Source organism: Narcine bancroftii, chromosome 3 (genome assembly GCF_036971445.1).
Source record: "Narcine bancroftii isolate sNarBan1 chromosome 3, sNarBan1.hap1, whole genome shotgun sequence".
Lineage (NCBI taxonomy): Eukaryota > Metazoa > Chordata > Chondrichthyes > Torpediniformes > Narcinidae > Narcine > Narcine bancroftii.
The window spans coordinates 285824625-285850850 of record NC_091471.1 but is presented as its reverse complement, the minus strand read 5'-3'; the positions used below and the strand labels follow the sequence as shown (position 1 = coordinate 285850850).

The following is a 26226-nucleotide window of genomic DNA, read 5'->3' as shown; positions in this document are numbered from 1 at the left end:
CATTTTTATTCCCCATCCAAACCATTCATTCAGTTTCACTAATGTCAGGTAGGGTTATTGTTGGTCCCCATCTTTCTCTTAAGAACGATCTATGCTGGAGAAAACAGAAGTTCCCACTGGCCACTCCGTATTTGTGTTTTAATTTAAAAGTGATGCTTGACCACTTTTCATGAAGACATTTCTTGAGCCAGACAATCTAAGATTCAGCAGTCATAATGTAGCAAGTCAAGTCATCTTTATCGTTAATACCATGCTCGCATGGTAAAGACAAGATAGGTGTTTCTCCAGGACCACAGAGCATATTTATATGTTAGAATAGAAGTTAAAAACATTAAAATATTAAGACATATACTGTAAAAGTCCACAGTACACGATCCACATATGCTCTGGAAATTCAGACACCTGATGGATTGAAGATAAAAGCTGTTGCCCAATATGGACGCAAGGGCCAGAGGACCACGGTACTTCCTACCAGATGGGAGAAGGGAGAACAGTTTACATGAGGGGTGTGTGGAGTCCTTCACAATGTTTATTGCCTTTCGCCTGCATCAAGTGTTCTAAATGTCCTTCATGGTAGGAAGAGAGCCCCCAATAATCTTTTCTGCTGACTTCACCATCCTCTGCAGGGTCTTGCAGTCCGAGGTGATAAAGCTTCCAAACCAGGTGGTGATCCAGATGCGCAGGAAGCTCTCAATACATTCTCTGTAGAATGTAGTGAGGATGGGGGGTGGGAAATGAACTTTCCTCAGCCTTCGCAGGAAGTAGAGGCACTGCTGGGCTTTCTTGGCTATGGAGCTGGTGTTAAGGGACCAGGTGAAATTCTCCACCAGTGCACTCCAAGGAACTTGATACTCTTCCGCCAGTGGACTCCAAAGAACTTGATACTCTTGACGACCTCAATGGTGGAGCCATCTATAGTCAGTGGTGCATGGTTCACCCCCCACCCCCCCCCCCAGAAGTCGACACATCTCTTTTGTTTTATTAATGTTCAGATACAGGGATACAGGTTGTTAGCAGTGCACAGTCCATTAGCGACTGCATCTCATCTCTGCATGATGACTCGTCATTCTTACTGATCAGGTCCACCATGATCATGTCATCAGCGAACTTGATGATGTTGTTTGAGCTGGGTTTAACTGCACAGTCGTGAGCTAGCAGAGTGAACAGTAGTGGACTATGTACGCAGCCCTGGGGGGCCCCTGTGCTCAGTGTGATGGCTTTGGAAGTTCTGTTACTGATCCAGACTGCTTGAGGTCTCCCTGACAGGAAGTCAAGAATCCAATTAAAGAGGTAGGTGTTTAGACCCAGCATGACAACTGTAAAAGGTTATTGGGAATAGACAGAAAATTACCATTCTGGTTTATCTATCAGAATTATTACAGGAGGCAAAATTTGAACTATGCTACCACAGTGCAGAGCCTCGATATTTAAAAGTTAATTTGCATTATATTGAGTGCATCCATAACTGTCTGACTCAGACATGCAAGTGCCAACACTGAGACAAGGTAAGAACCTGACAGGGTAGTGCTCAGCACCTATACTCAAACCTGCTTTTCAGAAAAAAAATGTCAGGTCTGAAAAAGCAGAACCGGAGGAATCACGTGATGGAGTAGTGGCCGGTCAGGGAACTCCAGCACTCTGGAAAAGTTTTAAAAAAACACACAAAACACAAAGGCACAAACATAAAAATTAAAACAAAGTGAAAGTAAAGGTGGGAAGAAAATGGCAGCGAAGAAAGAAAAGTTGAAAGCAACGGGAAGAAGAGAAGAAGAAAGAATGTCGGAAGAAGAAGGTGAAGGCCTTACCTGTCCGAGGAGGCCCGCCGCGGAGAGAGAAGCCCGCTCCCTAAGGTCAGTTGAAGTCCCGAGCTCGGAACTACAAAAATGGCTCGCAGAGCCGAGTAAAAGTGTGCAACCGCACATAAAAAAAAACACTGACGGGAGGGGGGACCAGCTGAGGAGTCGATCTCCACAGCTGAGAATGACAGCTGCAACACAACAACAGGAAGAGAACATAGAAAACAACGAGAACAAGAAAGAAGAGAGTAAAAAGAAAACAAGGAAGCAACAGATGACCAACCCAGAGGAAGAAGAAGAAGAAGAACATAGAGAAATGGAAGAAGAAGGGAAAGGCAAGGCAATGGATATATTTTTTTTTTTAAAGAATATATGGAATCAGTGAAAGAATGGCAATTACAAGAATTTAGTGAAATAAAAAGAAGAATTAAAAGTACAGAAGAAAAAATGAATAGATTAGAGATGGTCATGTCAGATATAGGAAAAAGAGTGGACAAGGTGGAAGAACGAGAAACAGCCGTAGAAATGGAAGTAGAGGACTTAAAAAATAAATTAGAAGAATCTAATAAAAAAGTTAAAGAGACACAAGAGCTGTTAGCTCAGAAGATAGATATAATGGAAAATTATAATAGAAGAAATATAAAGATAGTGGGCCTTAAGGAAGATGAAGAAGGCAAGAATATGAGAGAATTTATAAAAGATTGGATCCCCAGGGTCCTAGGAAGACCAGAATTACAGGAAGAAATGGAAATAGAAAGGGCACATAGAACATTAGCCCCGAAACCACAACCACAACAAAAACCAAGATCCATTTTAGTAAAATTCTTAAGATATACAACAAGAGAAAATATATTGGAGAAAGCAATGAAGAAAATAAGAGAAGACAAAAAGCCACTGGAATACAAAGGTCAAAAATTTTTTTTCTATCCAGACATAAGTTTTGAACTCCTGAAGAAGAGAAAGGAGTTTAATACAGCAAAAGCGATCCTATGGAAAAAAGGATATAAATTTATGCTAAAGTACCCAGCGGTACTTAAAATAGTTATTCCAGGGCAGCAAAACAGACTATTCTCGGATCAGGAGGAAGCACGAAAATTTACAGAACAACTACAAAACAGGCAGAGAGATGAAGACATGTAATGAGAGTAAAAATGACCACGAACTATATGTATGTGTGTATTTAAAGGAAAATATATAGAGTATAGATAAGAATTAATAAGGGAAAGAAAAGGAAGAGAGGAAGTAAGGAGGGAATTAAGAGAGTGACCTTTGTTATATATGAAAATTGAAATCTTTTCTGGGGGGGGCTGGGTGGGGAGGAGTTACGGTCACTGCGAAATCAGTTGACGCTTGCGAGTGAATTCACAAATCCAAATGGAGAGGGGAGATGTGGTTGCCCGACAAGGGATAAAGGGCAACTCAGGAAGGGGAGAGGATAGTGGGGTTAAAGAAATTTTAGATAGGAGAATAAGGGAAATGTTTGATGTTTTAGAAATGTTGTCTTATAAAGTATTCAAAACAAGAAAGCAGAAATGGATAAGAAGGAAAGGTGATGATGAGGAAACGGAAAGGAAAGATAAAGTATGAAATGGCTACGTTGAACTATATGACTTTAAATATTAACGGAATACATAACCAAAAGGAAGAAACTGCTAAATTTACTGAAAAAAGAAAAAATTGATATAGCATTCGTGCAAGAAACACATTTAACTGAACTGGAGCACAAGAAATTAAAGAGAGATTGGGTAGGACATGTAACAGCAGCGTCATATAATTCAAAAGCTAGAGGAGTAGCTATATTAATCAGTAAAAATGTACCACTTAAAATAGAAGAGGAAATAATAGATCCAGCAGGGAGATATGTAATGATAAAATGTCAGATATATTCGGAGTTTTGGAATTTACTCAATGTATATTCACCTAACGATAGCAAACACGCAAGGGAACATACTAATAGGAGGGGATTTCAACCTTAATTTGGATTCAAACATGGATAAAATTGGGAAAAAAATTAACAGAAAGAACAAAGTAACCAAATTTATAATTAAATCGATGCAAGAAATGCAACTTTTGGATATATGGAGGAAACAACACCCAAAGGAAAAGGAATATTCATATTATTCGGGTAGACATAAAACATACTCAAGAATAAACCTATTCCTGTTATCAGCTCGTATGCAAGACAGAGTAAGAAAAACAGAATATAAAGCTAGAATATTATCGGACCACTCACCCCTGATATTGACAATAGACTTAGAGGACATCCCTCCAAGAATGTATAGATGGAGATTAAACTTCATGCTACTTAAAAGGCAGGATTTTAGAGAATTCATTGAAAGACAAATTAAAATGTACTTTGAAATAAATATGGAATCAGTGAAAGATAAGTTTATACTATGGGACGCAATGAAAGCGTTCATCAGAGGGCAAATAATAAGTTATGTAACCAAGATGAAGAAGGACTACAATCAGGAAACAGTGCAGTTGGAAAGGGAAATAGTAAATATAGAAAAAGAATTAGCAATGAAGGAAGACACAACTAAAAGAAGAGAATTGGCAGATAAAAACATAAAATATGAAACACTACAAATATATAAGGTGGAGAAGAACATAATGAAGACAAAACAGAAATATTATGAACTAGGAGAAAAAACGCACAAAATTCTAGCATGGCAGCTTAAGACAGAACAAACTAAGAGAATGGTATTGGCATCAAGGAAAAAAGACAAATAAATCACATATAATCCAATGGAGATTAATGAAAACTTCAGAGAATTCTACGAACAATTATACCAATCTGAAAACAAAGGGAAAGAAGACAAAATAGATGAATTTTTAACTAAAATTGAGCTACCAAAATTACAAATAGAGGAACAAAATAAATTAACAGAACCATTTAAAATAGTAGAAATACAAGAGATAATAAAAAAACTACCAAATAATAAAACACCAGGAGAGGATGAATTCCCAATAGAATTCTATAAAACATTTAAAGATTTATTAATTCCTCCCCTCCTGGAAGTAATCAACCAGATTGATAAAACACAAAGCTTACCAGATTCATGCAAAACAGCAATAATTACAGTAATACCAAAAACAGGGAAAGATCCACTCGCACCAGCGTCATATAGACCAATATCGTTACTTAACACAGATTATAAGATAATAGCTAAACTATTAGCAAACAGATTAGCCGACTATGTACCAAAAATAGTAAATCTAGACCAAACTGGATTTATTAAAAAAAGACGAACAACAGACAATATTTGTAAATTTATTAACTAAATTCATGCAGTAGAAGGGAATAAAGCTCCAACAGTAGCAGTTGCTTTAGACGCAGAAAAGGCCTTTGACAGAGTAGAATGGAATTATTTATTCAAAGTATTACAAAAATTCAGTTTACCCGAGAAGTATATTAATTGGATTAAAGCATTATATAAGGGGCCATTGGCGAAAGTGACAGTAAATGGATATATATCAAAGCAATTTAACTTAAGCAGATCAGAAATATCAATAAAAGAATTACATAAGAAATTGAAGGAATATGGAGAAGTGTTGGGTTACAAGATTAACGCAAATAAAAGTGAAGCAATGCCGATGAATAATGCGGATTTCTCAAAATTTAAGAAAGATTCACCATTCAGATGGCATACCTAGGTATACAAATAAATAAAAACCTCGGCCATCTATATAAACTCAATTATTATCCTCTAATGAAAAAATTACAGGACGACTTAGAGCATTGGAAAGACTTACCACTAACACTAATAGGAAGGATAAACTGTATTAAAATGAACATTTTCCCAAGGATACAATACCTTTTTCAGGCATTGCCAATACACTTGACAGAGAAATTCTTCAAGGAGTTAAAGAAAATAATAAGGAAATTTTTATGGAAAGGGGGGGAAACCGAGGATAGCACTAGGTAAATTAACAGAATGTTATAAACAAGGAGGCTTACAACTGCCAAACTTTAAAAATTATTATAGAGCCGCACAATTAAGATACCTATCAGATTTTTATCAAACAAGGGAAAAGCCAGATTGGACTAGATTAGAACTAGATAAAATAGGGGAGAAGATACCTGAACATATATTATATAAATGGGATGAAAAATTGGTACAACGTAGGAATTCTCCAGTATTACATCATCTGCTCAATATTTGGAATTCATGTAGAAAGGAATAAAACAAATTACCAATTACCAAAACTAATACTGATGCAAAATCAGCTAATCCCTTTTACAATAGATAACCTTTCCTTTAGAGAATGGGAGAAAAAAGGGATCAAAAGAATAGAAAATTGCTTTTCAGGAAATAAATTACTATCCTTTGAACAAATGAAGGGTAAATATAATATAACTCAAGATACAGTGTTGGCATACTACCAACTGAAATCCTACTTGAAGGACAAATTGGGAAGCAGTCTGAGGTTACCAGAGGGAAGTAATTTTGAATATGTGATTACAGACACAATGATAATCAAAAAATTTATAACAAATATGTATATTAAACTGCAAGAAAAGGAGAATGAGGAAACAAATGGTAAAACTAAACAAAAATGGCAACAAGATTTAAACATAAAGAAGGAAGCATGGGAGAAATTATGCTCTGGAACTATGAGAAATTCAATAAACACGAGGTTACGTATGATACAATATAACTGGATACACAGAAAGATTCACCATTCAGATGGCATACCTAGGTATACAAATAAATAAAAACCTTGGCCATCTATATAAACTCAATTATTATCCACTAATGAAAAAATTACAGGACGACTTAGAGCATTGGACTTAGAGCATTAACTCAAAAGTTAAATAAATGGGACCCAACAGTATCTGACAGATGTTTTCGCTGTAAAAAGGAAATGGGAACAACAATTCGTGCAATTTGGACATGTGAGAAAGTGAAAAAATTTTGGGAAGATCTAAACCAGATATTAAATAAAATCACAAAAAGCAATATACCAAAAAACCGAGAGATCTTCCTCCTAAGTAACATAAAAAACAAAGAATTTGGACTTGATTTGGATGGTGCACAAAAAAGATTTGTTAGGATAGCCCTAGCTGTAGCAAAAAAATGTATTATGTCAGCCTGGAAATTAGAAGATAACTTGAGAATACAACAATGGTATATAGAAATGAATAAATGTATTCCACTAGAAAAAATAACATATAATTTAAGAAATAATATTACAATATTTGAACAAATATGGGAGCCATACATGAAACACAATAGAGAAAACCTACCAGGGACATCTACCACCTAAAATGACAGAAGGAGAAGGAAATGAAAATAATTGACTCAGTGGAACTTCTTGTTTGTTTTTGTTGAGTGACAACATTGTTTGACGGGTTTGATGAATCTTGGATTCTGAGCTTTGGATGAATGGGAGGGGAGGTGGGGAGGGTAGGATGGGAAGAGGGGGGAGGAGAAAACGACACTGTATATATTTGAAAAGAAAGATGTGTGTATCTTGATCAGTGTGGTTTGTAGTGTGAGGAATGAAAAATTTAAAAAAAAAGCAGAACCAAACTTATCTCAAGACTCAGCACACAAGTGAGAGAAACTGTTAACCCCATTTCTGAAATTAAGATTTTGGATTATCGTGATCAACCGAACCATGAGGATCCAGTCTTAGCCCTCTTAGATTTTATTCAGCTGAGTGGGTTTAGAGACTTTCTAAACACTTAAGTGGTGAATGCACTGCACTAGTTAAATATTAAAGAAGAAATCAGGGTGGGGGTGGGGGGGGAAGAGAGAGAACTGTGGAGTGTTGGGAAGGGTGTGATGTGGTAGTAGAAACTAAAGTAAGTAAGTGAAGACAAAAATAAATGTCCCAGACTAAAACATAATAGAACATAGTGCAAGCCACAATACTTCCATTTAGATAAGGCCTAGTCATGCCCTTATTCAATGTTGGTGCATACTTGAGGAGCAATATGGATTTATCTTATTCCAGTTCTCATCCTGATTGCCCTGAACACTTGATTTCAGATTTATCGTTAGAGTATATACATGGCATCACATTAAACCAAGATTCTTTTTCCTGCGGGTGAGACAAAATTATCGCTTATTGGTGGTGCAAAAAAAAAACTGTACACAGTGAAAACATGTAAACAAATAAAGAACTGTAAACAGATAACAAATGTAAACAAACTGACTGTGCAATACAGAGAGTTTTTTTTTTAATCAGTGAAGTGCACAAGTAAGAGTCCTTAAATGAGTCCCTGATTGAGTTTGTTGTTGAGGGGTCTGATGGTGGAGGGGTAGCAGCTATTCTCGAACCCGGTGGTGCGAGTCTTGTGGCACCTATATCCCTTTCTTGATGGCAGCAGTGACAATGGAGCGTGTGCTAGGTAGTGTGGATCCTTGATGATTGCTGCTGCTCTCTGACAGCAGCGTTCCCTGTAGGTGTTCTCGATAGTGGGAGGGTTTTGCCTGTGATGTTCCGGGTTGTGTCCACTAACTTTTGGAGGCCTTTACGCCTCCCATACCAGTATTAAAATAGTTGTACAATTTACCCTGGAAGTTAATTAATCCATCTCACAGTATTGCAACTTCTCTGAGCCAGTTATTGACATTAAATTGTCAGCCCTCAATTTGGATAAGATGAACAAGAATGGAAATCTCGAAATTCTATGTAGAATTGTTTAGGAACAGCAATTACTAACCTGCCATAAGTCCAAGCCAATCATACCAATATTCTGAAATTTGTAGATGTTGGCATCAGGAGCATATTCAGGATTATCAATTTCTGGATGAACCCAGGCACCTTTGTATTTGGGGTTTTTTAACTGCTTTGGTTTCCATTCACCCTGTGTCAAATTAATCAATATATTTATTATGACAAAAAAAAAAATTGGTCATCTGTAATACAATACATGAGTTCCCACATAGAACATTAATTTCCCAAAAAGAACAATAATGAACATTAAGATGACTGAATCAGTAGCTGACATTTGAGAATATTCAGTTTTTTTACAGCCTCAAATTGGGTAATATTCTGCTCCATATAGCTGTTAAAGACATACATCTTTAATGTCAACATGGTGAAGCTTTCCTACCAGAATCAACCTAAAGAACTTAATTTTCAATCTGAAACGATTGAAAACATTCTACAAATATGAAAGAATTGACTTGTGCTACACTACTTAAATGATTTGGAGATCAGTTGGTGTAATTTCCGATCAAACTGGAAGGTACTTGTATAATTCACAACTCCAAATTTATAAAATGAATATACAGGCACCGGCAAATGGATACAAGATATACAAGTGTGATCCCGGATTTCAATTTAACATACATATGGAAAAACTGGATTTCTTTCATCTAGAAAGGTATGAGGTCTAAAATTATAAAGGATTCAAAAGTGAAGACCTAAAGAGGAATGTCCATTTGTGGAACTGTCTAAATGAAAAGCCAGACATACAAAATAGTCACAAATAAATGCAGAGAGATAGTTAGGTGAAATATCTCAATTGAGTTGTCAGAAAAAAACCAGTACAAATCTTCTCCATTTTCCTAGACCAATCCATTTGTTCGACTCTCCTGCTCTTTCTTGCTTTAAAGTATTTGTCCAATTACCTTTTTAATTATATTGAACTTTGTACGTGATCAGGTGGGGCATCTGTTGTATGGAAGGTCGCCTGACCTCTCTGGCAGGAAGCAGGTCAGAAATGACCTCACCTGCTAATCAATCCATCCACAAGTGAGGCTACCACACAATATGTGGGCACACCCGAGCCGGCTTCCACTCCCCCGACACAGTTGGTTCTCAGAGGTCACATGGACACACGCGAGCTGGCCCCAACAGTTGGCTGCAGTATAAAGCCCACCAAATGGAGAAACCTTTTTTTTTTCCTTTGAGAGATCCCTGAGCTCCACTCCAGGTTGCAAGCTGGATGACCAATTGTGAGGGGTCCAAAACAGGTTGCAAGCTGATGTGGGCTCGACAACCAATTTGTGAGGGGTTATGACGGTACGAAAGAGTGTGGCTATTTGTGGTATGCACCCAGGGAGACTCTCGAGTCTCACCGTTGTAGATTGTAACCAGACATGTTCCTTTGCTGATCAGTATGCTGTGCCTTCATGGTTTTAAACCGGGACGCAGGTAGTGTTGGTTTAACACTTAGTTTACAATTGGGAGTTGCAATTATCGGTGATACATCAGGTGGTACGATTATCAGTGATTAACTAGCATTCAATGTGTATGATTTGTATGTTATTGCTTTGTATGAGTGTGTTCCTTATTGAGAATTTCCCTGCATGTAAATAAAGGCTACTGTTTGTTATTAAACCGTGTACAGGACTTGCTGCTTCTTGAACCCTTCAAACTTGTCATCACAGCATCTCAAACACTAATCACTGGTAAATGCTTTCCTTGTGTTCCCTGTTCACTTGCCACATATCTTACGTTTGTGCCCTGTGACTATCTGCACTTTCTAAACCCTTCACCTCTTGTCAATTTTCTAAGTGAAATAATCCCAACCTGTTACATGTAACACATTTTCATAGGACAAGTTCAGGTAAAATATATATGGATTTAAGTAAAAGCTAAGAAAAAACCATAGGGCAAAGTAATAAAAGAATGTTGATATGGTTAAAGGATGGAAAATATTTGGCTGGAACACAAATATTATGAATCTGGCTTTAATGGCCTGTTTCTGTGGGTACTTTTTAGATAAATGAGAAGGTACATTATCACAGTTTTGTTGCCATACCTTGTAATCTGGGTTGGGTATCATAGGAGGCTCCCACTCACCATCCATTTCTTCATCCCAGTCTTCTGGTTTTTGAGCCTCTGGATCAGGAATGTTCTCTGGCTTATCCCAATCCTGCATTTGTTAGGAAAGAGATACCTTGTTCAGATCAGATAATATCCTCCTTTTGAATATCTTAACTTGTAACACAGGGAATCAGACTTTCTCACCATTACTTTCTTCATAGGTCAGTTTCCCCCCCCCCCCCTTTTACAATTAAACCCATTGTGAATAACATTGTGGTGTTTATCATTTCCAAATAAAGCAGTTTTATAATGGCCAACTAAATAGTTCTTAATTTTTTTTTCAGTAAAATGCACACCAGAAGTCTTAATTAACCTTTCAACTCCACGTTCAATGGAAAAACAACTGGTAGTATTTTTCTTTCTTTTTAAAAAAATATTTTTATTGATATTTAGATTATGCAAAATTGAACAGTACAGTTATATATTGAAATGTAAAATTCAAAAGATTTTTAAAAAATGTCTGCACTAACTGTACTTTGTTAACAACACGCGGACATTTGTCACTGCAGGACAAAAGAGATCCTCTTCCATCAATCACAGATGGAACAATAGTGACTGGATCTTACCTCTGGCTTTTCATCATTTTCATCATCAATTGTCTCTCTGTCATCCCAGTCGTCTGGTTTTTTTGCCTCAGGATCCTTGATCTTCTTTGGTGGCAGGAAGTCCCAGTCATCCTCCAGATTACCTGACTCCACCTTTTCATTGTCAATTTTCACTTCGTACGTTTGATCAGGTTTGAGGATTAATGTATAGAGGTGGGTTAACTCATCATCCTGCCAAGAAAAATAAAGAGTTTTCACATTACCGTTCATGTGGAGGCCTAAGCAAATCATTCCAAAAGTAGTACTGTTGTGCCAAAGTGTTAGGGTTTCTTGAACTCCTCTTTTATACAGGCATGTGTCAAGTCAAAGCCAGATCTGTCCAATTAAGTACTAGGTAAAAAGTCGTAGAAGCCACTGGCAAAATAGTAACTGCAAGTCAGCAGAAAATAAAAGAAAAATTAAGTATTTAATGAATCTAATTTGTGGCATATCAGTCCTGCTTCATATATCCTTTAGCTGGCCTCTGTATGTTCAATCCAGATTAGAAGTAACTGAAGTTTACCCCCATTCCATGTAACTTCATCTTAATATTTTTGTTTATGTTCTGTGTGTCCCAGATCATGCACGGCTCCTTAACCGGACACTAGAAAGTCAGTCGATTTCCAGACTCTTGTTTAAATCGCAGAGAAATCGGTCTCCAGCTAACAAAAAATGTGAGGATAATTCTCTCTTCCCACCCCCAAAGAACGGCCCTCTTTTAGTCTGCTGGTACTTCTCTCCCCTACATCAACACAGTAGATGCCAAACACATAGAGAATTATACCTTAACTTTTTTTAATTTTTAAAAACACCAACTCACTGTGGTGTTTTCTTAAAACTTGCAAACTTTCAGTAATTATTTTAAATTTAATTTTTAAAAGTTAAAAGAATTTAAATTTAAAATTTAAAGCTGTCATCTAAAATAAGTGCTACTAAATTTTCAGATTTAATGATAATAGGATAGCATATTGGCACAACAGGGAGAACCAGTGCCTCACACCGCCAGAGGTTCTACCTCTGATCACGTGATTCAATTTCCTTTCACAACTAAAGCCATGCTGGTTGGTAGGTAAAATTACCACTGCAAATGCCTCTGGTGCAGTCATTCTCAACAAAGGCCCCATGACCTCAGCATATTTAAATAAAAACCTTGGTTTTTTTTTACTCGCATAATTCTTTTTGTTTTTTTACGTAGTTGCCAAGAGATGGTAAAGAAACCAAAACTTGACTGCTACACAAGGAAGGGGCCCATAAACTGTCAGCAGAATCCTAAGGGGACCATAGCCAAAAAAAAGGTTGAGAATGGCTACTCTACGGTTCTAAAGGAGATCCGAAAGAAATTTATTTCAAAAATGTATTTCTTACTTCGGGGGAAGTCCTAAACGAGGGCTAGATTAGTCAAGAGAGAGATGGGAATCAGATTTGGGTATAGACATTGATCCATTTTGCTGGTCTGACCCATGTTGGGACAGCATGAGCAATACAATTAATGTAAGGTATAGGCTAGTGCAATATAATTTTTTGTATCAGCTGTACCTATACCGCAGAAATTAAATAAATTGAAACTGAATTTGCCAATTTAGGTTTTCAATTTGGTCAAGATATAGGGACCTTTTTGCATTCAACCTGGTCATGCCCCAAGGGGTAACCCTTCTGGGAAAATTTGGGGAATGTCCTAGAACAAATTTCCAGACTTTGATACTCTCAAGTGCCAGAATTGTTTTTATTTGGGAAATTAGCAGATATAAGACCCAAAATGAGGCTGTCGAAATAGCAATTGAAATTTGTTAAACTCGCTTTAGCGGTGTCCAGGAAATGCATAGCCATTACTTGGAAATCTGATTCCCAACTGAGTCTGACCTGGTGGAATCAGAAATGTATAGATGTGTTCCCCTGGAGAAGATTACTTACAACCTCAGAAATTGTTACAACATGTTTTTTAAGAATAAGGAACCTGTATCCGTATTAACCTCTGACGAACCTCTGGTCTCCAATACCACAATTTCCAGTATCCCTAACGATGTCTACGTCAAGATATTTATCCCTTAAGGGAGGAAGTAAGGTCTGGATGAATCGCGTAATGTTGCATCTGTATGTATTTAATGCTTTTAGAAAACAGTTTGTCACATCATATTGGAGAATTACCCCTTTTTCTTTTTTCCTTTTCTTTGGGGAGAAGGGGGTCTTTTTTTCTCTTCTTTTTTTCTGTGTCCTACTTATTTAAGGATCGGCATGGTGTGTAATTTTGTATTTATAAATAGTGCAGAATTTGATAACTGTGATAATGTGTTTGGATTTAGAATTTTACTCTATCTATCTGTGATGTTTCTTTGATTTTGTTTGATTTGTAACTCCATGTTCATTGAAAATCTTTAATTAAAAAAAGAGAATAGCTGTTCCAGCAGACTCTCCAAATCTTCCCAGAAGGATCTCACCTTAGGGCATGACCAATTTGAATGCAAAAAGGTCCCTATATCTTGGCCACATGAAAGCATAATAGGATCATTCAGATTTCAATTTATTTATTTTCTTTTTGCAGCTTAATGGCGAGTAGTAAGGTAAGTTTGAGATGAGATAATGAGTTTATTGTCATATACATTCTACATGTGCACCAAATTTTGACATTGCACATGAACGGGTATTTTCTTTTTTAAAAATGACAAAAATAACTAAAAAAACTACAATAATACATTTTATTGAATTAAAAAGAGACAATAAATACAAAATAATAGATGTGACAAGGAATGATGTGTGAGAAATGGAGTGATGTCAGTAAGCAATGCATTGAAGATAGTGGAAGAGAAGCCACCCTGACTGAAGGAGGATTGCTGCGAATCCTTGTCAATGGTAAACTGATGTAATGTTATGATTTTTAATTAGTACCTACCTTACATTTAATATCTTTCTTAATGAGATGGTTTTTGCCTTTGTAATTTAAAATTACATGGACTTTCTTGGTTGTATATCCACAGATATCAGGGCCTAGGACAACATGTAAACAGACAAATTCAGGTTCAATTTGGCTATTGCTTTAAAAAAAATGCTCTATCCACATTCGTCAGAGAATCTGTTCATGAAACCTCACTGTCCATAAATATGCATATGCAAGAATAATTTTTAATTTAGAGATACAGCACGATAACAGGCCTTTCCATCCCACAAACCCATGCCACCCAAACACACCCATGTGACCAATTAATCCACAAACCCTGTGCAACGTTGAAACGTGGGATGAAACCATAGTACCCGGAGGACACTGGGTCACTGGTGCTGTAATAGCGTTGTACTAACCATTACACCACAACCTTGCTGCCCTCATTATTGGTTCATTGAATTTATAGTGCTTTGGAAATGTTCAGGGGCATAAAGTACCAAACAAGTCCAATCTAGCACTAAAATCCAATTAATGGTGTGGCATAAAGAGTGCTGGAGCTATTAACCAGATGATTGAAACACAATGGGAGAGGTAAATCTAAAATTCAAATATAAAATGCTGGAAATACTCAAGTCAGACAATATTTACCAAGAAAGAAAAACCAATCTCTCTCTCACTCTCTCTACCCCCACGCCTCCCATGCCTATCGACAGATGCTGCCTGTCCAGTATTTTTCTATTTCCATCTATCTCCATGGAGTATTTTGACATAACCATATACAGCACAGAACAGGCCAGTTTGGCCCTACTAGTCCATGCCGGAACAAATCCCCACCCTCTTAGTCCCACTGACCAGCACCTGGTCCATACCCCTCCAATCCTCTCCCCTCCATGTAATTATCCAGTCTTTCTTTAAATGTAAATAACGTCCCTGCTTCAACCACCTCCGCCGGAAGCTTATTCCACATCCCAACCACCCTTTGCATGAAGAAATTTCCCCTCATGTTCCCCTTATAATTTTCCCCCTTCAATCTCAAACCATGGCCTCTGGTTTGAATATCCCCCCAATTTTAATTGAAAAAGCCTATCCACGTTGACTCTCTGTCCCTTTTAAAATCTTGAACACCTCCATCAAATCCCCCCTCAATCTTCTACGCTCTAGAGGAAAAATCCCCAGGCTGCTCAAGCTTTCTCTGTAACTCAAACCCTGACATCCTGTCAACATTCTCATAAACCTTCTCTGCACTCTCTCTATTTTGTTTATATCCTTCCTATAATTTGGTGATCAAAACTGCACACAGTATTCCAAATGTGGCCTCACCAATGCTTTGTACAATTTCATCATAACATCCCAACTCTTGAATTCAATACTTCGATTTATGAAGGCCAACATTCCAAATGCCTTCTTCACCACTCTATCTACCTGAGTATCTGCTTTGAGGGTACTATTTACCATAACTCCTAAATCCCTTTGTTGCTCTGCACTCCTCAATTGTCTACCATTCAATCACCTATTTAGATTTGCCTTTCCAAAATGCAACACTTTACACTTATCCGTATTAAATTCCATCAGCCATTTCTCAGTCCACTCCTCTAGCTTTCCAATATCTCTTTTTAAGCTACGGCAATCTTCCTCACTGTCCACAATACCACCAATCTTTGTATCATCTGCAAACTTACTTATCCAATTCACCACCCCTTCTTCCAGATCGTTAATATATATAACAAACAATAGTGGACCCAGGACCGATCCCTGAGGAACTCCACTAGTCACCGGCCTCCAATTTGACAAACAATTTTCTACCACTACTCTCTGACACCTCCCATCTAACCATTGCTGAATCCATTTCACTACCTCCTTATTTATACCTAATGCCTCCACCTTTTTTCCTAACCTCCTGTGGGGAACTTTCTCAAAAGCTTTACTTAAATATACAACATCCACAGCCTTCCCTTCATCAATCTTTTTTGTAACCCCCTCAAAAAACTCTATAAGGTTTGTTAAGCATTATCTACCCCTGATAAAACCATGCTGACTACCACCTATCAATCCCTGTTCTTCCAAATATTTGTAAATGCCATCCCTCAGAACACTTTCCATCAACTTACCCACCACAGACGTCAGACTCACAGGTCTATAATTTCCAGGCTTACATTTGGACCCTTTCTTAAACAGTGGAACCACATGAGCCGCCCTCCAATCCTCTGGCACTACCCCCATGACCAGTAACATCCTAAATATCTCTGTTAATGGCCCCACTATCTGTACACTAGTCTCCCTGAGTGTCCTTGGGAATACATTGTCCGGACCCGGAGATTTATCCACCTTTATCTTTTTTAACACTGCCATCACTACCTCCTCGGTTATCCTCATATGATTCATGACCTCCCCACTATTTTTCTTTACTTCAACTGGTACAATATTTTTTTCCCTAGTGAATACCAAGGAAAATAAATAATTTAAAATTTCCCCCATCTCCTCTGACTTTTCACATAGCCGACCCTCCCTATCTACAAGGGGTCCAATTCTATCCATCACTAATCTTTTACTTTTAATGTACCTATAGAAACCCTTCGGATTTATTCTTAGTCTGCCTGCCAAAGCCTCTTTGTGCCTCTTTTTGGCCTTTCTAATTCTTTTCTACACTCCTTGTAGTCCCCTTTCAATTTCTCATTACCCTGCTGTTTATACCTCTTGTACACCTCCCTCTTTCTCCTAACCAAATTTCTAATATTCCTCGAAAACCAAGGCTCCCTATGACTTCCAGCCTTTCTTTTGATCCTCACTGGGACATATCTACTCTGTACTCTCAAGATTTATTCTTTGAATATTCTCCATTTTTCATTTACATCCTTTCCTGAAAAAAATCATGTCCCACTCAATACTCCCCAAATCCATTCTTATTCCTTCGAAATTTGCTCTTCTCCAATCCAGAACCCCATTTAGACCCTTCTTTGCTCTTCCCTAAAACTAATAGAGTTGTGATCACTAGACCCAATTTGTTCTCCAACATTAACCTCAGACACCTGACCTATCTCGTTCCCTAACAGGAGATCCAGTATTACACCATCCCGAGTCGGTTCCTCTACGTATTGATTAAGAAAACTATCTTGTATACATTTGACAAACTCTAGCCCATCCAGCCCTCTCACTGTATGGGTATCCCAATCAATATGAGGGAAGTTAAAATCTCCCATGATCACTACCTTATGTTTATTACACATATATGCTATCTCCTTACAAATTTGTTCTTCCAATTTTCTTGGCCCATTTGGTGGTCTATAATACACTCCTATTAGTGCCCTCATGCCTCCTCCACCCCTCAATTCCACCCATACAGCTTCACTGGATGATCCCTCCAAACCATCCTGCCACCTCACGGCAGTAATGTCCTCCTTAACAAGCAGAGCAATTCCTCCCCCTTTTTTACCCCCTGTTCTATCACATCGAAAACATTTGTATTCTGGAATATTTAGTTGCCAGTCCTGTCCCTCCTGTAACCAGGTTTCACCAATTTTCCAAAAGCTTCAGTGAACTCACCAAACATGAGATAATACTCGGTTTCTCCATGAATGGCTTCTTGATCCACGTCTGCAGGAAAGAGTTTAATGTAACCTCCACCGCAGTCAATCTTCTGCTCATGTTTCACAGTGAACTGAATAACAAGGGTTTTCCCCTCATTGCTAAACGGCTCAAATTTGGCAGATCGGGCATAAAATTTAGCATCCTGACTAGTCTGAATACCTGCAAAAATTTAAATTGTCATGAATCAATCAGTGGACCTATATATAAAAAAAATTACATTGATATATGATGAACAGGGATTGATACCAGTACAAGCAACAACCTAAGCTGTTGGAGTGAATGTCAGCACGTGACATCACACACACACTTGCACTTGCAAAGGGTGACAAACGGAGATGCAGTGAATTTAAATCCTCCTGTTGATATTTTACAGTACTACATTACAGGGAGGCTCCATGCACATTTATGTCTGGCACCATTAACAAGATAAACAACCAATTTCAGTTTAACAATTTAACTTCAATATCCATCAACATAATGCCAGGCACGTTAATAACACACATGAACAGTACTACTCCAGGCAAAGAACCAGCCTATATCCTTTCAAGATCATACAAGCTGCTATATGGAAAACATGGTGGAGGAAGGTGGTGGGTAGGGGACAGGGATAGAGCAGGTTCCTGAACAAATAAGAGTTCATGACAATGGAGGTATTACAGAATCAGAAATTATTGTCATGAACAATGAACACGTCATGAAATCTGTTGCTTTGCGCCAGCAACACAGTGCAAACATTTCTACAAACCAATTTCAAAATAAATTTTAAAAATACAGGAAAAAGAAAAAGACAAAGTGAGTAAGTGTCTGAGGTTCATTGATCATTCGGCAAAGGGGAAGAAGCTGTCCTTGTGCTCGCTTCAGGCTCCTGTACCTTTTTCCCGATGGTAGCAGGGTGAAGAGGGCATGGCCTGGGTGGTCTGGAGTTCTTGAGGATTGTAGAGCTCGTCGAAAGAACCAAAGACTTGTTGATCCAAACCAAGACTTTTATTAGCAAAAGACAGGAGCTCTTCACAGGTGACCAGTCCGGAATGATCCGACCTGGCTAGGGACACAACCCTTTAAGGCCCAGACAATAGGCGTGGCTTAGCTCTCAGCCAATCGCTGTAAGCACAGTCTAGATACAGTAACTATATTCACTATGTACATTGGTGATAGATCTGTACTATCACAAGGATAGAGGCTGCTTTCTTAAGATACTGCTTCTTGTAGACATCCTCCACGAAGTGAAGATTGGTGCCAATGATGTCACAGGCTGAGTTTACAACCCTCTGGAGGTTTTTGTCGTGCCCTGAACACCTCCTTACGAAATAGTGTTGCAACCAGACTGCTCTCCACAGTACACGTGTAGAAGTTCAAGAGTTTTTGGTGACATACAAATCTCCTCACGCTGGCAAGCCTTCCTCGTAATTGCATCAACATGGAGACATCAGGACAGATTCTCAGAGATGTTCACACCCAGGCATTTGTAGTTCTTGACCTTCTCAACTGCTGAGTCCTTGTTGAGGACTGGTTCATTTTCTGATTTCCTCCTTAAGTTCACAATCATCTCCTTGATTTTGCTAATGTTGAGGCAAAATTGTTCTGTGACACCACTCAACTAGCTGATCTAGCTCCCTCCTGTAGGCTTCCTCATTGCTGTCTGTGATTCTGCCAACAATCATGGTGTCATTGGCATATTTACAGATTGAATTTGAATTGTGTCTGGCCACAGAGTCACAGGTGTAGAGTGAGTAGAGCAGTGGGTGAAGCACACATCCTTGAGGTGCACCTGTGTTGAATGTCAGTGAGGAGGAGACGTTTCCAATTCGTACCGACTGTGGTCTTCAGATGAGGAAGGCAAGGATCCAGTTGCAGAGAGGGGTGCAGCAGTCCAGATTTTGGACCATGTTGACCAGCACTGGGGGAATAATGGTGTTGAAGGCTAAGCTGTAGTCTATGAAGAGTCGTCTGATATACGTGTTGCTGTTGTCTAAATGATCCAGAGCTGAGTGGAGAGCTAGTGATATTGTGTCTGCTGTGGAGCGACTGTGACAGAAGCTGAATTGCTATGGGTCCAGACCTTTAGCTATGTGTTCATTCTGTCAACCTCTCAAAACATTTCATCACAGGGAACGTGAATGTAACGGAGTGATAGTTGTCGATGCAGCTAACTCTGCTCTTGGGCACTGAACATTGACATGGTTACAATATTGTCTGACAAAAAAAAAATTTCTTTGAAAAATTGCAACTTGTTCATGCCACAGAGATTAGTTCGGCACCGACTCTTTACGGTGTTTCTACCATAACTTTGATATGGGGACCAAGTGCATTGGAGTCAAATTTACTGATGACACACAGGTTAGAAAAAGCAAGAGGTTTCACACCTGCATGTTGCATAGGAAGAGGATGCAGATGTCTAGGTAACTGGGTAAAAATTTAAAGGATGGGATACAGCTGGGGAAATCAACTGGGTAGGAAAAAGTTAGAGTAGAATATTGTTTGAGTGAGAGAAACTACAGAATGCAGTGATAGCAGGAAATATATTAGCATGTACATCCAAAAAAATAAATTAGAAGTATAAATGGAATGTTGGCCTTGACTACAAAGTGAAAGGAGTTTAGAAGTAGGAAGTCTTGCTTCAACCATCCTGGAAGTTGGACAAACCACCTAAAGACCTGTTTGCAGTTTTGGTCTTTTTTAAAAAAGGAGAGAGACATAGAATTATGCAGCATGGAAACCAGCCCTTCAGCCCAAATCATCTGTGCCAACCAGGCACTTACAATGGAGACGGTTCACAGAAGGTTCACGAAAGAGATTGCACATTTTGGAAAACTGGAGCAACGCACAAAATGCTGCTTGACCTGCTGAGTTCCTCCAGCATTTTGTGTGTTGCTCATCGAAGGTTCACTCAGTTGATTTCTGTTGAATTATAAAGAAAGGTTAAACCTTTACTCATTGCAATTTAAAAGAACGAAAGGAGAAACACAAGATTGTAATGGGGCTTGAAAAGCAGGGGTGCTGCAAGAATGATTCCTCTCACGAGGGAACCTAGAAATAGGGCACATAGACTCACAAGAGGGATCACGATCTAAGATAAAGATGACAAACTTATTCTCTTAGAGGGTGATGAGGGCTGTGGAGGTGAATGTATCATGTCTTAAATAGGCAGATTTTTATTCTGCAGGAGACGCGAGTCCTGTAGAGCAGGCAAGAAATTGGAGCTTAAACCATGATGAAATTAACAGATTTTAGGGAACAGTGGAGAAAGCTTGAATACTCCTCTCCAAATTTCTGCCTCTATCGTAACTCACCTTTGTTTTCTTCTGGATCACCAAAAAATTTTCCAGCTGTCAATTTGAATTTGCCATAGTCTGATTTATATTTGGATTCAATCCATCGGCTCTCCCAGGCATCTGAAATTAGACATGTAATCATCAATAACATTTAATTCCCTTGTTGTTCTCTTACATTGACAATTTCCACCAATCTAATAAATTTAGATCAATTCCTTTTATTCAAAAGTCCCACCCACTCAGGTAATTATTTAAAGCAAGACTTGGGTTGATACAGACCAACTTCAGGATATCTTAGAGTGCTTTACCTTCAAAAAACATCTGTTACTATTGTAATGTAGGGAACGTGGCAACATTTTTCCATTAATCTTGACTCACAAAGAGCAAGGAGGCAATGAACCTTCTACATGAGAGCTGAGAGACATCATTCAGGACACTGGACAAAAAGTGTTCTTCATATAAAATCATGTGACATTTAATGTCTGTGTGTACTAAAAATGTTAGAGGCAGAGATATCAGGAAAGTGATACCTACTTACAAGATTAATTGTTATCCTTTGATTTTTTTTAGTTAAAATATTTTTTTTAAACTCCTTGCACTTTCACTGAAAGTATCTTATGACTTGTTAAGAAAAAAAAATCGTTAATTTAAAAAAATCACTGCTCTAGACCCAATTGTTATTGAAATATTTTACTTGAGAAAATTCATTGGCCCATTCCCTTTTGGAGTTACGAAACTGTGCACATAATGAGTCAATGAGATACAATTAAAACAGAGGTTTTCAACCTTTTTCTTTCCACCCCTATACCACCTTAAGCAGTCCCTTAGTTATCACAGAGCCCCGATGGCATAGGGATTATTTAAAGAGGGATGTGAGTGGAAAGAAAAAGATTGAGAACCACTGACTTGGAGTCACATGACCAAATAGGTCAAAGTTTGCTTGAGGTGAAAATCCTGTTTGACAAACCTAATGGAATTCTTTGAAGAAGCGACAAGCAGGCTGAATAAGGGAAATGCAATGGATGTTGTGTGTTTGGATTTTCAGAAGGCCTTTGACAAAGTGCCTCACATGATGCTACATAGCAAGAGCCCACAGTATAATAGGAAACATACTAGCATAGGTAGAGCATTGTCTGATTGGCAGGAAGGAGAGCTGGAATGCAGGGATCATATTCTAATTGGTTGCAAGCAGTGTTGGGGCCACTTCTTTTTTTATGGTGTATTTATGTTAGTTGAATTATGGAAAAAACAGCCTTGTGGCCAAGTTTGCAGAGGATACAAAGGTAGGTGGAGGAGCAGGTAGTATTGAAGAAACAGGAAGGCTGCAGAAAGACTTAAACAGATTAGGAGAATGGGCAGAGAAGTGGCAAATGAAATATAATGTCATAAAATGTACAGTTATGACCTTCAGTAGAAAAAAATAAATGGGCATATTATATTTTTTAAATGGGGAGAAAATTGAAAATACCCAGATGTAAAATGGACCTGGGAATCCTTGTCTGAAGGTAAACTTGCATGTTAAGTCAGTGGTGAAGAAGGTAAATGCAATGCTGGCGTTCACTTCAAGGGGAATAGAAGACAAGAGCAGGGATGTGGTGTTGAGGCTTTATAAGGCACTGGAGTATTGGGAGCAGTTTTGGGCTCCTCATTTAAGACAGGACGTGCTGAAATTGGAGAGGGTGTTCACAATGATGATTCCAGGAATGAAAGTATTTGACAGCTCTTGGCCTGCAGTCGTTGGAATTTAGGAGAATGAGGGGGAATTTCATTGAAAGTTTTCAAATGTTGAAGGCATGGACAGAATGGATGTAGAAAGGTCATTTCCCATTGTGGGAGAGTCTAAGACAAGAGGGCACAACTTCAGAATTGAAGGGTGTCTGCTTAGAACAGAGATGCATTGGAATTTCTTCAGCTGGAGAGTGGTAAATCTGTGGAATTTGTTGCCACAGACAGCTGTGGAGGCCAGGTTTTTGAGTGTATTTTAGGCAAAGATTGATAGGTTCTGGATTAGCCAGGGCTTCAAAGGCCAGGCAGTGGGGCTGAGTGGGGACAATGGATCAGCCATGATTGAGTGATGAGACAGACTCAAAGGACTGAATATTTTATTTCTGCTCCCATGTTTTATGGTCTAATTGAAATTTGTGACATTTAAATAATGGGAAGACCAAAAGTCTCCTTTTCCAAGTTTAAACAGATATTTTGCAATGCTATCAGGTTTTTTTTCCCCCACTCAAGATTGGGCTATCACCATAACCATTTAGATTTAGACAAAAACAATACAATAATAGGCTGTTTAAGTCCATGAGTCTGTGCTGCCCAATTTACACCCAATTAATTTACACCTCCGGTACTTTTTGACCAGTGGGATGAAACCGATGCCCCTGGGGAAAACCCATATGGACACAGGAAGAACATACAAACTCCTTACAGTGTGGGATTCAACCCTGGTCCCAATTGCTGATGCTAAAAAGGCGTTGTGCTAACTGCTATGCCAACCGTGTTGCCCCATCTTCTCCAACTCCATCACTTCCTCATCAGTGCCTTTGTTACCTCGACACTGATTTATTGTAGTGCTCCATTGATCATATTAATACTTTTTTCCCCACCTTTAATAAATTTTATTTCATCTAAAAACCTTAATGCCAGAATTCTCATTTCAGGTCCTACTCTTTGTGAAATAACCCTTATTATCCCCATTGTAACAACTCATCTTCAGCTCAAAATTCTTCCTTCCCTGAACTTGCATTTAATTCCTCCAATCCAGTGATCCTTGGGAATCCCTGCAGTCAATGTTCACTACTTGCTCAGAAATAGTTCTTCACGCTTGAAGATATAACATCGGCCATCTGGGCCCTAATGTCTGAAATTCCTTTCTAAACCTCTATCCCTCTTTTAAATGTTTCTTTAACCCATTTCCCATTGATTTGGGGCTCTAGGGAACAAAGGAGTATCACAAACTCTGCAGATGTGAACACATGCAAGAAGGGATTACTGACAATAGTCAAGGATCAACCAGGATTTTATTAATTCAAGGTGAAGGCTTGGAGATTTACTTGTCTATGTCATGAACCATCTTGTTTACTGTGCTTGTATTTCTCTTAGCAGATGACATATCATGTTATGTTGTGAAACATGAAAGTCTGCAGATGCTGATTTTAGTAACACACTGAAATGCTGGCTCAGGCCCAAAATGTCCGCAATAGATCTTTGTCTCCTATGGATGCTGAAAGACCAGCTGAGTTCCTCCAGCATTTCGGTGTGTTTTTATTATATTATGCTCCTACAAAATACCTTAATATTTTACTCTGTTCCCGTTTAATTTTTCAGATCTCAGGATATTGCAGCCAATGGCTTCTAAATTTCTGACATTGCTGCACTGTCAGAGATATGATTGTGGATCAATGGATGAAGTGAGATTGATAAAATGGTTTTACTCAGCAAAATTAATCTGATATTTTATTTCCTTCAGATAGTCAGTGCTGTAAGGTAGTCATCAAATTGTTGCCAATATATGCTTTTGCCCACCTGGCATTAAAGACCATGATATATCCTGAAGTTATAAGATGTAATATAAATGTGATTTTTCTTTGAGTAGAATCGAAGAATGATTTTTGGTCCTTTATTCAAGACAAAACACACGCAAAAATTAAACCAGTGTGAAAAATACAATGGTCACATCAGAGCGATCCACTGCCTGTTTCATATTTGTGCCTTTCAAAAGGTACACAGCCCTACAATCAATTGTGCCGGTCAAAACATGGTAACATTGTCTCTTGTTAGACCAGGAAAAAGTTTTTGGAGGAATGTTTTGGCAATTTCACTTCAGAAACAGGTGAGTAAATAAAGGAAGACCCTTTGGGGAACCACTTGGAGAAGGGGGTTGCCTAAAATTAGAAACATCAATGTTCATGGTTAGATTTGAGGCTGTCCAGGAGGAATACTACCTGTTTTTCTTCATTTAAGTTTGGCCTCTCTTTCTCTACTTTATTTTATCCTGTCTCCACACCCCCCCCCCCCACAACCTTTCTAGTGGTGGGCCTTCCCTCCTCCTTCCCCCCCCCACAACCTTTCTAGTGGTGGCCATCCCTCCCCCCCCACAACCTTTCTAGTGGTGGCCCTCCCTCCCCCCCCACAACCTTTCTAGTGGTGGCCCTCCCTCCCCCCCCCCCAACAACCTTTCTAGTGGTGGCCCTCCCTCCCCCCCCACAACCTTTCTAGTGGTGGCCCTCCCTCCCCCCCCCACAACCTTTCTAGTGGTGGCCCTCCCTCCTCCCCCCACAACCTTTCTAGTGGTGGCCCTCCCTCCCCCCCCCACAACCTTTCTAGTGGTGGGCCCTCCCTCCTCCCTCCTCCCCCCCACAACCTTTCTAGTGGTGGGCCCTCCCTCCTCCCCCCCACAACCTTTCTAGTGGTGGGCCCTCCCTCCTCCCCCCACAACCTTTCTAGTGGTGGCCCTCCCTCCCTCCCCCCCACAACCTTTCTAGTGGTGGCCCTCCCTCCCTCCCTCCCTCCCTCCCTCCCCCACAACCTTTCTAGTGGTGGGCCCTCCCTCCTCCCCCCCACAACCTTTCTAGTGGTGGCCCTCCCTCCCTCCCCCCCACAACCTTTCTAGTGGTGGCCCTCCCTCCCTCCCCCCCACAACCTTTCTAGTGGTGGCCCTCCCTCCCTCCCCCCCCCCACAACCTTTCTAGTGGTGGCCCTCCCTCCCTCCCCCCCCCACAACCTTTCTAGTGGTGGCCCTCCCTCCCTCCCTCCCTCCCCCCCTCCCCCCCACAACCTTTCTAGTGGTGGCCCTCCCTCCCTCCCTCCCTCCCCCCCCACAACCTTTCTAGTGGTGGCCCTCCCTCCCTCCCTCCCTCCCCCCCCCCTCCCTCCCCCCCCACAACCTTTCTAGTGGTGGCCCTCCCTCCCCCCCCACAACCTTTCTAGTGGTGGCCCTCCCTCCCCCCCCCACAACCTTTCTAGTGGTGGGCCCTCCCTCCTCCCCCCCACAACCTTTCTAGTGGTGGGCCCTCCCTCCTCCCCCCCACAACCTTTCTAGTGGTGGACCCTCCCTCCTCCCCCCCACAACCTTTCTAGTGGTGACCCTCCCTCCCTCCCTCCCCCCCCACCCCCCACCCCCCCCCCCACCCCCCCTCCCCCCCCACCCCACCCTCCTCCCCCCCCACCCCACCCCTCCCTCCCCCCCCACCCCCCTCCCCTCCCTCCCCCCCACCCTCTCCCTCCCCCCACTCCTCCACCCCACCCCTCCCTCCCCACCTCCCCCCCCCACCCTCCCCTCCTCCACCCCCCTCCTCCCCCCCCTCCCCCCCCTCCTCCCCCTC

At 39.9% G+C, this 26226-nt stretch overlaps 1 protein-coding gene across 1 annotated transcript in view; it reads right to left on the bottom strand.

Annotated features, from left to right (window-relative positions):
* Positions 1-26226, bottom strand: part of LOC138758899 (calreticulin-like) — a 31304-nt gene that overhangs the window by 3695 nt on the left and 1383 nt on the right. The window contains exons 2-7 of the mRNA XM_069928473.1: positions 20921-21022; positions 17586-17789; positions 14058-14152; positions 11153-11362; positions 10522-10635; positions 8473-8616 (exon numbers count right to left, since the gene is read on the bottom strand). Of these exons, the coding sequence (XP_069784574.1) occupies positions 8473-8616; positions 10522-10635; positions 11153-11362; positions 14058-14152; positions 17586-17789; positions 20921-21022 (869 nt within the window). The remainder of the gene's footprint in view (positions 1-8472; positions 8617-10521; positions 10636-11152; positions 11363-14057; positions 14153-17585; positions 17790-20920; positions 21023-26226) is intronic.